Source organism: Cynocephalus volans, chromosome 9, assembly GCF_027409185.1.
Source record: "Cynocephalus volans isolate mCynVol1 chromosome 9, mCynVol1.pri, whole genome shotgun sequence".
NCBI lineage: Eukaryota > Metazoa > Chordata > Mammalia > Dermoptera > Cynocephalidae > Cynocephalus > Cynocephalus volans.
The window spans coordinates 92,687,112-92,701,603 of record NC_084468.1 but is presented as its reverse complement, the minus strand read 5'-3'; the positions used below and the strand labels follow the sequence as shown (position 1 = coordinate 92,701,603).

General features: G+C 35.8%; 1 protein-coding gene across 3 annotated transcripts in view; it reads right to left on the bottom strand.

Annotated features, from left to right (window-relative positions):
* AIMP1 (aminoacyl tRNA synthetase complex interacting multifunctional protein 1) overlaps positions 1 to 14,492 on the bottom strand; it is a 34,454-nt gene that overhangs the window by 3,481 nt on the left and 16,481 nt on the right. For all 3 annotated transcript variants that reach the window (XM_063108277.1, XM_063108274.1, XM_063108276.1), the window contains exons 5-6: positions 12,785 to 12,996; positions 7,793 to 7,961 (exon numbers count right to left, since the gene is read on the bottom strand). In XM_063108277.1, coding sequence (XP_062964347.1) covers positions 7,793 to 7,961; positions 12,785 to 12,996 — 381 coding nt within the window. The remainder of the gene's footprint in view (positions 1 to 7,792; positions 7,962 to 12,784; positions 12,997 to 14,492) is intronic.

Below are 14,492 nucleotides of genomic sequence, written 5' to 3'. Positions count from 1 at the left end.
AAATCGTAATTATTCTTTATGCCCCTTGTCCTATCTCTCTCCCTCCCCCTCCCCCCTCTAATTACCCAAGATTTCTTCTCTCCTTCTGAAAGAATAATGGTTATCTGTTGATTTTTTGCCTAGGTGATCTTTCCAATGCTGAGAGGTGTGATCAGGTCCCCCAATATTATCATAATGCTTCTTCTGTCACTCTGAAATGGGCTTTGTGGAGAGACATCCTCTTCTTTATCTCTGCTGGTGACTCTCCTTGGGTTAATGCACTCCAGTGGTTGGTGGACCATCCGTGTGGTGGTTCTGGTGTCTAGCCACTTTTGGGGCAGCCATGGTTATTGTGGTGGCTGTGGTGGGCCACCCACATGGAGGTGATGTTTTTGGTATGCTCCTTGGTGCTGGCAGTGTGCCTGGTTGTGTGGTGTGTCTGGTCCCCAGCTCCATACCTCGCGTCCCTGGGCATGTCCCGAGGTCCTGGTGCTGTGCGCCTGGTTGTGGGAGGGGGGTTCAGTCCCCTTTTCCATTCCTTGGGTCCCTGAGTGGGCCCTGAGGCACTGGCACGGTGTGCCTGGTTGTGGGGGGGGAGGGTCTGGCCCCCTTCTCCATCCCATGGGTCCTCGGGCGGGCCCCGAGGCGCTGGCGAATGTCCCTGGTCATAGGAGGGAGGTCTGGTCCCCAGCTCCATACCTCAGGTTAATGGGTAGGCCCCAACGCACTGGTGCGGTGTGCCTGGTTGTGGGGGGATGTCCAGTCCCCTTCTCCATGACTCGGGTCACTGGGTGGGCCCCGAGGCACTGGCATGGTGTGCCTGGATGTGGGAGTGGGGTCCAGTCCCAGGCTCCAACATTGGGTTCCCAGGCAGGCCCCAAGGCACTGGTGGTGTGCCTGGGCCAGAACTTTTTTGTCCTTTTCTTACTTCTAAAACGGGGGAACTTCCTGTGGGAACCAGTACTTGAGCTGAAAAAGTCTTGGATGCACTGTTAACCTTCTGGTTTACTCAAAATATTTCTCAACATATGCTATTTGGTAGGTTATAAAGCTAGTGGAAATGGGAGTTTAAATCTCCTCTCATGAAAAATATACCTAATATTACAAAGAATTCTTTAAAATGAACTATATTTTCCAGAGAAGTCTTTCATCATTCTTATGTGTTATTACCTTCTTCAAGATCTTATTTTTCTAGCCTTTTTTTTTTTTTTGGCATGGCTATTGAAAAATAAGTGACGATATTAATATAAGTCCTTAAAAGTAAAAACTGCAGAGCCTTGGAAATTGCTAAACACATGCCAATAATCACCACTGGGAAATGGTTACACATGTTGTTAGATAACTAATCATTCACAGATTGTTTTAGGTCAGCTCAATCTAAAAAAAACACATAGGTATTAGAAACTAGTTTAAGAGAGGGAAGGAGCTCTGGATGGCCTTTCACTGGCAATGAAATGCTCTGGCCTAAAAGTGCCACGTCTCACTTCCCTGCAGAACTCATTATCCAGAACTGGAATTAGTTACAAGGCTCCATCTAAGCATGTGGGAGTCAGGAAATGCAGTCCTACCACAAACCCAAAAGGGGCTGTGGGAAGACAGAGCTATCTAGACGACAGCACTAATGGCTGCCGCATCTTGAAAGACACACGGATAATTACGTACGAAGAAAATGTATGTAGAGAAAATGCCAAAGTCCATTTGAGAGGAGGTATATAACTGAGCGGGATGTTGAAAGACAAGCAGATGAAAAGTCCTCCAAACCTCAGGGAGAATGCGTGCAAAGGAGCCTCAGGGAGAATGCGTGCAAAAGCAAAAAGAGGGGAATAGCCTAGTGTGTTGAGGCGTGGCTGGACAGAGAGGTCAGTGGTGGAGCAGCAAGAGGTGAGTGGGAAGGACAGGAGGGCCAACTGGTGCCAGATTCTGTGTCTCCGCAAAGAATTTGGACTTCACTCTGCAGACAATGAGGGGGAGTGCTTAAAGGTTTTAAGCGAGGATAACACACGATCAGATCTGCATTACAGCAAGAAAGCTCTGAATGCAGGGTTGGGGTAGACTGGAGCCCTGAAAGCAGAGAGACCAGTACCAGAAGAGAGATGCCAAGAGCTGACCTAGGATTCGGATAGAATAATGAAGACATGAGATGCTTCCTGCGAAGGATCAGGTTATGGCACAGAGTATTGCAAAAACCATAGAGCAAATTGGTGCCTGTTGCTCCTGGGTCCTTCCTCGATCCCCTCTTGTCATCCCTTGATCTTATTTTCTCCTAGACTTTTTGTGTTTTGACTCCAACCCCAAAGAGATGGACAAAATCATCACTAAGAAGGTGTTTCTTCCATGTACGTTCATTCACCTCACTTTATTGCTGGCCACTGCTGGTCAGCTCTGTCCAGCTGGCATTCCTTTCCACTGCAGACACCATCTAGCTAAAAGGGAGGTAGATTAGTATCTCAGAAGGGCTTAAATACACTCCCTGATCAGTATCTAGTGGTTGGGTCCTGCCTGCTGGGGCCTAATGCTTCTCAAATGTCTTTTGCTGCTCACAGGAGGATGACCTTTGAGCCCCTGCCCAAGCACTTATAATCTATTTTTTCCCAGCCATGGGACTGGCTCTCCATTTTAGTTCCAATTTCGTGGGTTTCCTGCCTTCAGAGGATTGGGGTTCAGCCACACACACCTGGATTTCCCAATGGTCATCCCCTGTCCCTCACTTCAGTGCAGAAGTTCCCAGAGGGTTGTCTTTGAACCTCTGTGGGGGTCACTGAGCCCCTTTCAAGAGATCTTCAAGGTCAAAACTATTTTCACAATAATACTCAGATATTTCCCTTTTTCCGTTCATATTTTCACACAAACTTGACTTAGAATTTTCCAGAAACTAATATCACAAAACATGTCAATATCTGGAAGATGTAAGTTACTTAGTGGAATAAATATTTTCCAAATGATCAATGTATGATGTTACAAAACATATATGTGTAAAAGAAAACATTCAAAACACAAGATAGACCAATGGATTTTACCGTTACTGAAATACGTAAAGTTTGTTGATATACATTCAGATTCCACATTGCAACTAATCTTTAAGAAGCTACCACATGTTGAGTTTTGGTGTAGTACTAATGAAGAAGAACCACAATTATCTGGAAAAAGAAACCTATTAAAATATTTGTCTTTTTCCCAACTACACACCTGTATGAAGCTGGATTTTCTTCATATACTTCAGGTGAAACAACATATTGTAAGATTGGCTGCAGAAGCAAATTTGGGAATCCAGCTCTCGTCTGTTAACCAGACACTGAAGAGATTTGGATAAACATAAAACAAGGCCGTTCTCACTAAATTCTTTTGTTTTGAAAATAAAAGTGTTACTTATGTTAACAGGTAAACAAACAAAAAAAAGAAACTAGTTTGAGAGGAGAAAGTCCAAAAAACTTTAGTGCCCAAAAAGCTGTGACTACCATTTTCACATTTAAAACCTATAAAAAGAAATAAATACATATTCCAGAGTTCTAGGCATTCACAAATCTGAATAAGAACCAGAAACTTCATTATAATTAGACCTTTTTATTTGTATGAAATACTCATTGATCAGCAATTTCCCTTTGATACCTGGCATGAACCATAATAAGCCTAACACTAATTATTCTATGTTTGATTAAATTTTTGGATTATAATAATCATAACTATCACAAATTGTAGTACAAAAACTAAAATATAACAGTAAATAGGGGTCAATTAATTTTGCAAAGCTAATTAATAGACAAAAGTGGTTTGGTATTTTTGACAGGAATGATCTTGGCAATAATGAAGGAAGATACTCAAGTCTATTCTCAAAATACTATACTTTAAAAAAATGTTTTACTAATACATTTACTTCTATTATTCATTGACCAATTTAATGAGCTCCTACTTTATGCCAGGCATTGTTCTAGATGCTAGGAATATAGTAGTGAATAATAATAATAAAAAAAAAAAACCTTGGGGTAATGGTACTTAACATTCCATATGGGCAGACAATAAATAGTATACAGTATATTTGGTGGTGATAAGTGTTTTAAAGAAAAATAAAGCAAAGAAGGTAACATTTGAATGATCTGAATAGGAGACAGCAAACCTTGTAGCTATATGAGGAAAGAGTCAGTGGAAAGAGGTGAGCAGAGAAATAAAATCTGACCTACATTACTCTGGCTACTATAATTGAAAATAGATGGAGGAGAAGGGCAAGGCAAAGAGCAGGGAGATCAGTTAGAAGGCTTTTGCAATTATCCAGATAGATGTTGGCACTGGGACCAGACTGATAGCGGTGGAGATGATAGGAGTGATCCTAGATATGTTCAGAAGGTAGAGTCACTAGGATTTTGTGAAGAGGAAGATGTAAGGTATGAGAAAAGCAGTTAAGCAACTGGGAGGATGGAGTTGCTATCAAATGAGATGGAAAATACTGCAGAAAAAGGGAATTCTAGCAGGAAGATTTGGAACATGTATTCTTCTCCCTTGGGACATCTAAGTGACTGACAAAGTCCACTAGGCAGCTGGATAAGTGACTGGATAAAATTGCCAAGCAACTGGGCATGGAAAGAAAAAAGAGAAGACAAGGACCAAAGTCTGAGGAATTCTAGTGGTAAGAGGGTAAAGACGATGAAGAAGAATCAGCAAAGATGAGAAGGGCAGCCAGTGAAATGACCAGGAGACCACCAGAAGAATGTGGTGCCAGAAGCCAAGTTAATTAACAACAGGACTGAGAATGAGCCGTTTAGCTACAGGGAGCAACTGGTAATTAACCAAAGTGGTTCGAAACTTGATTGAAATGGATTTTAGAGAGGAGGAAGTATAAGCAATTTTGGTTTTAAAGAATAAATAGATCCAAAACCTGTGCTTTGTGATTAACTATTAATTTGTATTATTAGTAAGACTCAATATCAATAGAAATTAGCATGAACTTGAAAGTTTAAAGTCTGAATGTAAATTCTCGTTTACTATTAGTCCATAACTAGTGCATTCTTAAAAAGAGCTGTCATTGCCTTTGTTCTCCTGGCTGTAAAACTATTTTTGAGTTATTTTTGCTTGGTGCTTTAGGGACCAGTTACCATATTTACATGCTAAAATTTATTTATAGTTTTACACAGATTAAAAATGTGTTGGGTGAGTGAGGAAGGTTTTAGTTATTGTTCTAGAAATAATATGTGGTATCTTCTAAAATCTATGGAAGTATTTGGTTTTGTAGTTAGAGAAAATAGTTGTTAAGTGTAATAGCTTTTCCAAGGCCAAAAGGCAATTCAAAGGTTTGAGCCCCAAATGCAATTTCTATGCCACATTTAATACATATAACATGAAATGTAAATCTCTAGACACTGAGCATAAGAGAATATCAAAATGTACCAGCAAACACCTTAAGCTTTACAATGTGAAACAGATGCTGAAAAATGAAGTACTGATAATTCATGGCTCTCTCTAGGCAAAGAATAAAAATTATAAGACTAATGGTCTATTGTGTAGTATTAACTGTTACTTCTTTTTAGATCTGCTGCTACAGAAACAGTAACTGGTGTGGAAGCATACACAAGGTGAGCATTAACAGAGCTCATGTCCCAAACTTTATCAATTACTTGATTCTGTTCAGCTTGGTTAAGCATATTATGAGTGTTAGAGAATAATTCAAATAACCTAATGGATTACTTTAAAGTTAGGTTTTCCCTTCTTTAACTTTACAAATATTTTTTGTACCTTCACATATTCAAGTGCTTAAGGCACAAGGGGAGACTGAATTTGGAAGAAATACCTGACTTTGGAACAAAGTAAATATAAACATACAAACAGCCAAACTGATTAAAAGATTCAAGAATACAGTAAAAGCAAGAAATCCATGCTGGGCTATTTGCACCTACAATGCTAAGTCAGTGGGTAACTAAAGAAAAACTTTCTTTCAATTTATTCAACAGTAACATACAGATAATAAAAACTGATTCAAACTCTGAAATACTTACCTATTAATTCTATGAGATAAGGGAATGAGAGCTGTCATAGTAATAAAAGAACTATAAGCCTGCGTTAATTAAATAGTCCATATTAATTCACAGCACGCAACCATCAACAAACAAAAATACTATAGTACTAGAGGTTCATTCACATATATGGTTTGATCCTTCTACTAACTCTCTGTTACCTCAAGCTAGTAACTAAGTTTCACTGGGCCTTAGTTTCTAAATTTACAAAACAATAGGTTAAAATAGATGATTTCTTCTAGTTCCAAACATCTGACTCTACAATTAATGTCAAAAAGTAAAACTAAAAAAAAGCACTAAGTGTTAAGTATTAAATGAAAAGAAAGGCAAATGTTAATCTGGTAAGATAAGTCAGGATTTATTTATTTTTGTTGTTTTCCTCAGTGTATTCTAAATCTTAAAAGTTTACTTTCATTGTCATTCAATTTAGTGAATAAGACTTCTAAACAGAATTTCAGGTTAGTCAGGTATACACCTGACTGCTTACCCCAAAGTGGGAGGTTTTGATATTGTGGGAGTACAGTGATGATCCTAATGCTCCGAAAACTTAAAGACATTAGGTTTCTTTGAAAAAATCGAGACTGGGATTTTCCCCAAACCTAATTTACCAAAAAAGGTTTTTAGAGCACTGATCATTATGGTTTCTCATCTACCAAGGCTCAATACATACACATGCATTCAAAGTCATGGATACTTGTAAAAAAAAATCCCATGTTTTTTAGATTAATCTACTTTTGAATTAGGAGGGTGGAAATGAGTTTCAAGGAAATTAATCCATGTTTTCATTCATATTTTCTATCTTTCTATTCCAATGTTAAAACTCTTCATATTCTCGTATTTCATCAAACAGTTAAATAGGATTATAAAAACATACCTATATAATCACATCATCTGATCCATTAAAACTCAGCTATTTCTACAAATATGAGGTTATTTCAAAAAGTTTGCAGAAAAAGAGAATTAAAAGATAATACAAATCCACAAACTTTTTGAAGTGCCCTCATATGTTTCCAGATTAATTCTTTTGAACTTTATTCTACTTGTCACCCTAATTTATTTCTGCTTTTCCCATTACTTTATTTTAATGAACATCCTTTAAGTGCAGTCATTTCACTGCTGTTTTTCTTCTTATGAGGTTCTCTACATTTTATGAAAGAAATACTTATTCGACATCTGCCAAGCATCCTTTGTCTTCTGCTTCAAAGACCTATTTGAAAAAACTTTCTCACTCATTATGAAGCTTCATCTTTCTCAGAAGAATTTCTACTAGAGAAAACAAACAATACGAAATAAAACTTCCTTTTAGATTAAAATAATTGAATTTTAAGAGATTTTCTGGATATCCTGAAATTAAGTAAAAGCATATGCAAGTATATTAACAGATGGACTTTGAGAATTATAAATCTTTCCCCCATGTCTGAACTTTTCATCTTTGTCTTTCTGTGCTGCATTCTGAGATAATCTATAGCTTAAATGATTTTGCAGCACATTAATTTCTTCTCTATCCATGCTATACTCTCTGCTATGCAGGTATTAATATTAGTTAATTTACCCAGGACAAAAATCTCTCTGGTGTTTTATGTAATGTGTGAATTTATGTAAGGTATGCAGTCACAGGGAGGAGGACGATTAAATGGTTGTGCTCACATGTCATCTTGAGCCAGTCTCAAAGAACTCAGTAATATTTAACAATGGTAATTTAATGTAAGTCTTGTGATAACATATGTGGGACTTATTTTAAACTTTAAACATTACAAACACTAATTTGAGAACTGATTCCCAAACTATTTAAATACTTAGTAATAAATACTTACCTGGGAAAGCATCAAATATAATTCTGTCTCCAGGAACAGACCCACTAGGAGGAGCCAAGATTTCAACTTTCTCTGGTGAGCTAGCACACATCACCATCGCTTGAGATAGTACTCCTCTCATCTTTGCAGGTTTCAGGTTACAAAGTAAAATCACCATCCGATTCTGCATCTGTGTGAAACATAAATTGGTCACTAAAGATGTACAGAGATTTAGAACAATCATATCTAGAATACACATAGGTATACCTAATATGCTAAATATCAAATGTTCTACTTTTGTGTATATATCTTTGTGTGTCTAAAATAGTTTACTGTTGTTATGAAGACATGAATAAACATGAAAAAAAAAAATCCTCCACACTGACAATGTATTATGGTTGAAAGAGCAGAGGCCTTTCAGTTAAATATTCATTGAATGAATAAGTAAATGAGTGAAACAGATTTGGTTTTAAATTTCAGCTGCCATCTAGGAATGGGAATGTATAAAGCTGACCTTCTTGTTCCCTTGAAAAATGAGGGAAATAACATTAAACAGTTGTCATAAGATTAAATCATGCAAAGCATTTAGCACTAAATAAATGCATACATTTACACGTGTGCATGTTTGCCCTACACATTTGGTCATTTCCAACACTATGCATGATTTATTTCCTAATTTAAAAAAAATGATGATTTAACAACTCAAACATTATGCACACTGCAATTAACATGTAGGGTTATTTCTACAACTTGTTATAGAAGTGAATACAAATTTCTTTAATCTTCAAAAGTTGAAGTGACTTAATTTTTTCCCCAACTAGCAAAAATAAGGAATACAGTTCTTTAAATTTTCTCTACAGATTTAAAATAAAACATACAAGAGAACCATTGCTACAGGGGGTAGAAAGATGCCCTCTGGATAAAAAGGCTTTACAAATAAATGTTATGTGTGAATTTACTCCTAAATTCTGATGTAAAAAAATAGATGTAAGACTCAAATTCAGAATGACTCTTTTTAGGGGAACTTCATGAATAATACTCCTCTTCCAATGCTTCAAACAAATACCTTGAAAATGTACTTGTAATATATGTGAACTTAAAAAATTATAGGAAAAAATGTATAAGAAAAGCAACAGGGTTAGCTAGATGCAATCCTTTATGGATACAATGATAGCTGTGGACCTTTTCCTTAGAAAAACACAGAACCTGCAAAATTTGGTATGCAATGTTAAGGGCTAAGTGCCCTGGCTTTATAGAATGCTTACTAGTAATGTCATGATGGGTTAGATACAGATATTTATATAAATAGCTTTGCTTTTGGCTGTGAATGATAACTTCTGGAAGAGAAATCATCAACTTATGAGAACAGAAGTCCAAATGAGGAGGAGTTTTTCCAATTTAAGCTGGCTCACAATCAATTGGTTTTTTTCTCCAGGGTTCCTTATGAACCTAACTTGGGAGTTCTGGTCCCATAAAAAAAGAATGTTAAAAGGATAAAAAGCACATGCACGTGCCAAGTCTATCTCTTTGTCAATAGATAAGAGAAACATTTTTACTGATCTTCTTAAATTCTATCTTCCCTTCACCAACAGAGGAGCCAGAATGATCATATTAAAATATGACGTACACCATGTTACTCCTTTGCTCAGAAATCCTCCAATGGTTTTCACGTCACTCAGAATAAAAGCCAAACTCTTTACAATGATCTATAAGACCTATGCCATTTGGCAAACTTATCTCAGATTTCACCTCCCATGACTTTCCACCTTCTTTACTCTGTCTAGTCACACTGATCTCCCACTGTTCCTAGAACATCCCAGGCATACATGTATGTATCCCAGGGATGTATGTATCCCCCTGAAATGCTCTTCAGCCAGATAGACATATGACTTGCTCTCTTTATTTTCTTAGACCTTTACTCAAATATCACTTCCTTTAGGAGGCTTTCTCTGGGTATTTTATATAAAATGTCAACATGATCCTAGCCTCAATACTTCCTAGATTTTTTCCCAACTTTACTTTTCTCTTGGCACTTATAACTATTTTACATACTATATATTTACTTATGTCTTGATAGTCTTCTGACTCCCCCATAGGAATGTGAGCTTTATAAAGGCATGGCTATTTTTTTTTTTTAATCTGTCTACCTATTTATCTATTTAATTTGCTGCTATATCTTTTGTCTAGAATCATGCCCTGTACATTGCAGGTACCCAATTAATATTTGCATCTAGAAATATAAATGAAAGAATGTAGGGATTTGCCAAAGTTTGCAAAACCAAGAAGCAGCAGAGTGGCACTGAACAGAGAGGCAGCGCTATCTTAATGTTGAAGTCCATATTCTTTGCAATATCTCTCAAGTACCATGGAGCAGAGGAAATAGGTAGATGATTCAAATTACTATAGAAGACATATAGAAAAAGCAAACTAAAAATGATTACTGTATTTGACTCTTTCTGTTATTAAATAGATTTTTTTTAAAACCATTTACTTCTTCAAGAAGGTAAATATAGTACTCGAAGATGAAGGAAGAGAAAGAAAGAAACAAAGTAAACTTGTGTTGAGAAGAGGGCTTGAAAGCTTGTAAAGAAAAAATAACAGGAGTCAGGAAACATTGCTCTGAAGGGTTTTCACCACGGTGTATCAATATGCTTTTAAAATGGTTACCATGCAAGGATATTCTTCGTGAAATATACCATCACTACTTTTCACATATTCCAAATACCCAACTCTATTTCCACTATAGAAATCATTAAATTTTGAATAGGGAGTAATATAAACTGTAGCCACAGTTTGTTTTCTAAAATATTGCTACATACAAGCACACACCTTGGTGCTAAACCCACCAGGAGAGGAAAAGTTGGGATTTCAAACTCTGAGCTCTGCCTCACAATCAGTTCCTTTATGAAACACTTAAAATCCAAACTTCACTGACTCAGATAATTGCATTGAAGACCTAAAAGAAGTGAGCTTGTTAAGTAGGAAGTGGAAAAAATTACTTCCTTGAACTCTTGATCGACAGGTCAATATTGTTCCATTATCTGTACTGTGTTCTGGTAGGTCTGAAATTAGAAAGCTGAAACAATAGCCCAGACCAGGAATCAAAACTCAAATTATCTATAAGGCAGGTAAAGGAAATAAGTAAGTTACCCTAGAAGAAAAAGCAAACAGCACTCTTGTTTTCCTGAGACATGTTATGAGAAATAGTTCACTCTCCTCATAACCTTCCATTAAGTATAACACTAGCAGAAGAATAATGATAAACATCAAACAACTGACCCTCCACCTCAGCTTTGAACCTCTACCTCAACTATGGAATGGTTGAAACTGTGGTGAAGAGTATAACTTCCACCTAAAGGGGTTACCCACACTATTAAGCCTCAGCCAATTTCTGCCTTCAGAAAATACCAGGGGGGTGGCAAGGGGTAAAGGTGGGGTTCAGCTCTGAAATTTATTTTTTTATTTTTTTTGAATGATTTGTTGGAGTTTATTATACTTACTTGAAAACCTGAAATGTTAAATGTAACTTAATCTTTATAAAAATTTCTTTTAGATGTATAATAAAATTATAAATATCTTCTTGAGTACAGCAATTTTAAATATCTGGCTGGCATCTCCCTGTCATCCAGCTGAGATCTATGATGCCTAGATCCCCAAATCGATTTTATTAAATTAAAAAAAAAATTTTTTTTATTTGACACATTGTAATTGCACATTATGGGATACAATCTGATGTTTAAATACATACATGTTATATAATGATCAAATCAGGGTATTTAGCACATCCACCTCTCATGTATTTACCATTTCTTTACAGTGAGAACATTCAAAAGCCTCTCTTCTAGCTATTTTGTAATACACAATACTTCACTATTAACTATCATCACTCTACTGTGGAACAGAATACCAGAACTTATTCCTCTCATCTAACAGTAATTCTGTATACCCTGTGATCCACCTCTCCCCATCCTCCCTCCTCTCCCCCCCACCCTCAAGTGTCTGATAACCACTGTTCTACTCTCTGCTTCTATATTATTGGTTCTGACTTTTAAAGAATTAAGACATCTGGATTTTCATGTGAAATTCCATGTAGAACTATTTTAAATACTATGAGAGATAAACTAAAACTTTCTGGTATTGCATTCCTTCCATGACACAACAGTTTGTGACTTATGACCTCGATCATGTGTATGTCACTAAAAACTGCACAGTACCTGCAGTTAGAAGCCTCAAGACTGATTAAACCTCACCTTGAATAGTAAACAGTAAAGCTGACCAGTGTAGAGATTAAGGGCAATTGGCCTTGGAGTCAGATGAATGAGTGTATACTACATATGTGCACAAGTTGCTTCACTTCCTAAATGTCATCTGTAAATGGGAATGATACTACTTAAAAGAGTTCTTGTAAATAAAATAGTGTTACATTAAAATATATTAAGTACTTTAAAAATAACAGCCATAATTATCATTTTTTTAATCATTGTTCCATAATGACATCATTCCTTGATTTTTTTTCAAAATCACTGTTATATAAAGCCAAAAAGCACCAATCTAAAAGTATGAGAACCAGTTTTATTTCTCTATAATGCAAGAAATATTTTCATGCTTAAGGAAAAAAGGAGAGAGGATCATGGAGATTAAACTTGCAATATTTAATGGCATTCCTTTGTTAAAAAATTGGATATTTTATTGTTTCTTAGACATTTAAAATATATATATAGTTTTTTATATAAAATACAAAACTAAAAACATTTTAAAAATAGAGAAAAATAATACATACTTTCTTCTTTCGATCCTCACGAAGTCTATCTAAATACACAGATCTTTTGCAGGTTTTTAGTGGTTTTATACACCTTATTTTGTGGAATCCATCATAGTCAAACTAATCAATTAAATTAATCAATACTGGCTTATGTCATGTGGTCATCTGATATGAAATTATAATAGAAAAACATCAGGAAAGAGGGAACAAAAGTGACATATGTATGCAACAGTAATTTTTGTGCAGATTACCTCTTCAAGAGGAACATGATTCACCAGGCCACTAACAACTGTTCTTGGGGCCATTTCTCCAACATCTACTTCTTCCACATACAAAGAATCTGCATCAGGATGTTTTTTGGCAGTTATGATGCAACCAATTCGAAGATCCAGACGGGAAACATCTATTGGCTTAGAGTCGGCACTTCCTGCTACTGATAGCTGTTTTTTCTCCTTCTTCTCTCCTAAAAAAGTATTTATGAATGGGCAAACATCAGAAGTAAAACAAGAACATGCTATGAAAAACCACGGTACTGGTACTGATGAGCTTAAAAGAGAGAGAAAAAAAATGTTTTTCTCTTACCTTTGCCTAATTAATAACAAAGGAAAGAATTAAAGTCAAACATCTTAAATTCTATTTTAGCTATTTCTCTGTAACATTTCTAGTTAAAGACATAAACCAAATCTGGCCTGCTGTCTGTTTTTGTAAATAAAGTTTTACTGGAACACAACTATGTCCATTCATTTACATACTGTCTATGGATACTTTTGCACTATGGCAGAGTTGAGATGTACTGACAGAGGCTTTATGGCCCTCTAAAGCCTAACATATTTACAATATGGCCTTTTAGAGAAAAAGATTGCCTTTCCTGAAACAGGGTTTTGGAAAATCCTTTAAAATTTTTTACTGCGACTCTCTGGAGGGTGAAAAATCCTTTATTTAGAAAGAACATCACAGCCAAATGATAGAATGAACTACAGTGAAATACAAGTTCACTGATAAAATGTTTCTCTCCTCAGTTATATACATTAGTAAGTATACAATCAATTCCTCCATTTCTCAGATTTCCCTGAAGACTTATGAGGACTTTCGGTTTATCCACAGCAACTATTTAAGCAAAAGAGAATATTTTATTATAATTATATTTTGATAATTCTTTTATTTATATGCTGATAATGTAACTCTTATTAACATGCAAGTACTTTAGCCCCTAAGTCAAAATGCTACATGCAAAGAGGATTCATATTCCTCACATTTACAATTAGCTTTTCTGGAAAAAGGAACTTAAAATCAAAATTAAAACGTATTTACCTTCTAATCTGCAGGGTAGAGATAAGCTACATGTATCTTGGAAGCATTCCTTGTAAACTATACCTTTGTTCAGCAAATATTTACTGAGTACTAAGGCACTGAAAATGGTAAGAGGAATGGCCCATGCTGTCAAGGTACTCAAAATCTCTTTAAAGGAAGACAGACACGTAGATAATGAACATGTGATAAATATTACATATACAAAGAAACATAGAAGCACAGAGAAGAATAATTCTGCACGGAGCAGGAAAGGATTCTGTGTAAAGAACATTCACAATGTATACAATGATTGCTTACAAAAGAGGAGATAGCTAGCTAAAAATACTGGACAATTTTTAATCTCATTAGCAAGCTTTAAAAAATACCATTTTCCATATAACATATTAGCAAAGATTTTTTAATTGTAAAAACCCAATTATAGAAATAGACATACAAAATTATTAGAAGTAAATATACCAAAAATCTTAATAGTTACCTTTGTGTGATATACTGCAATTATGTACCACAGAATGATGTTTCAGTCAATGATGAACTGTATGCATATGCAACAGTGGTCCTACAAGACTCTAATGGCTACACCATACAGCCTAGGTATGCAGTAGGCTATATCATGTATATTAATGTAAATACACCCCGTGATGTTTGCAT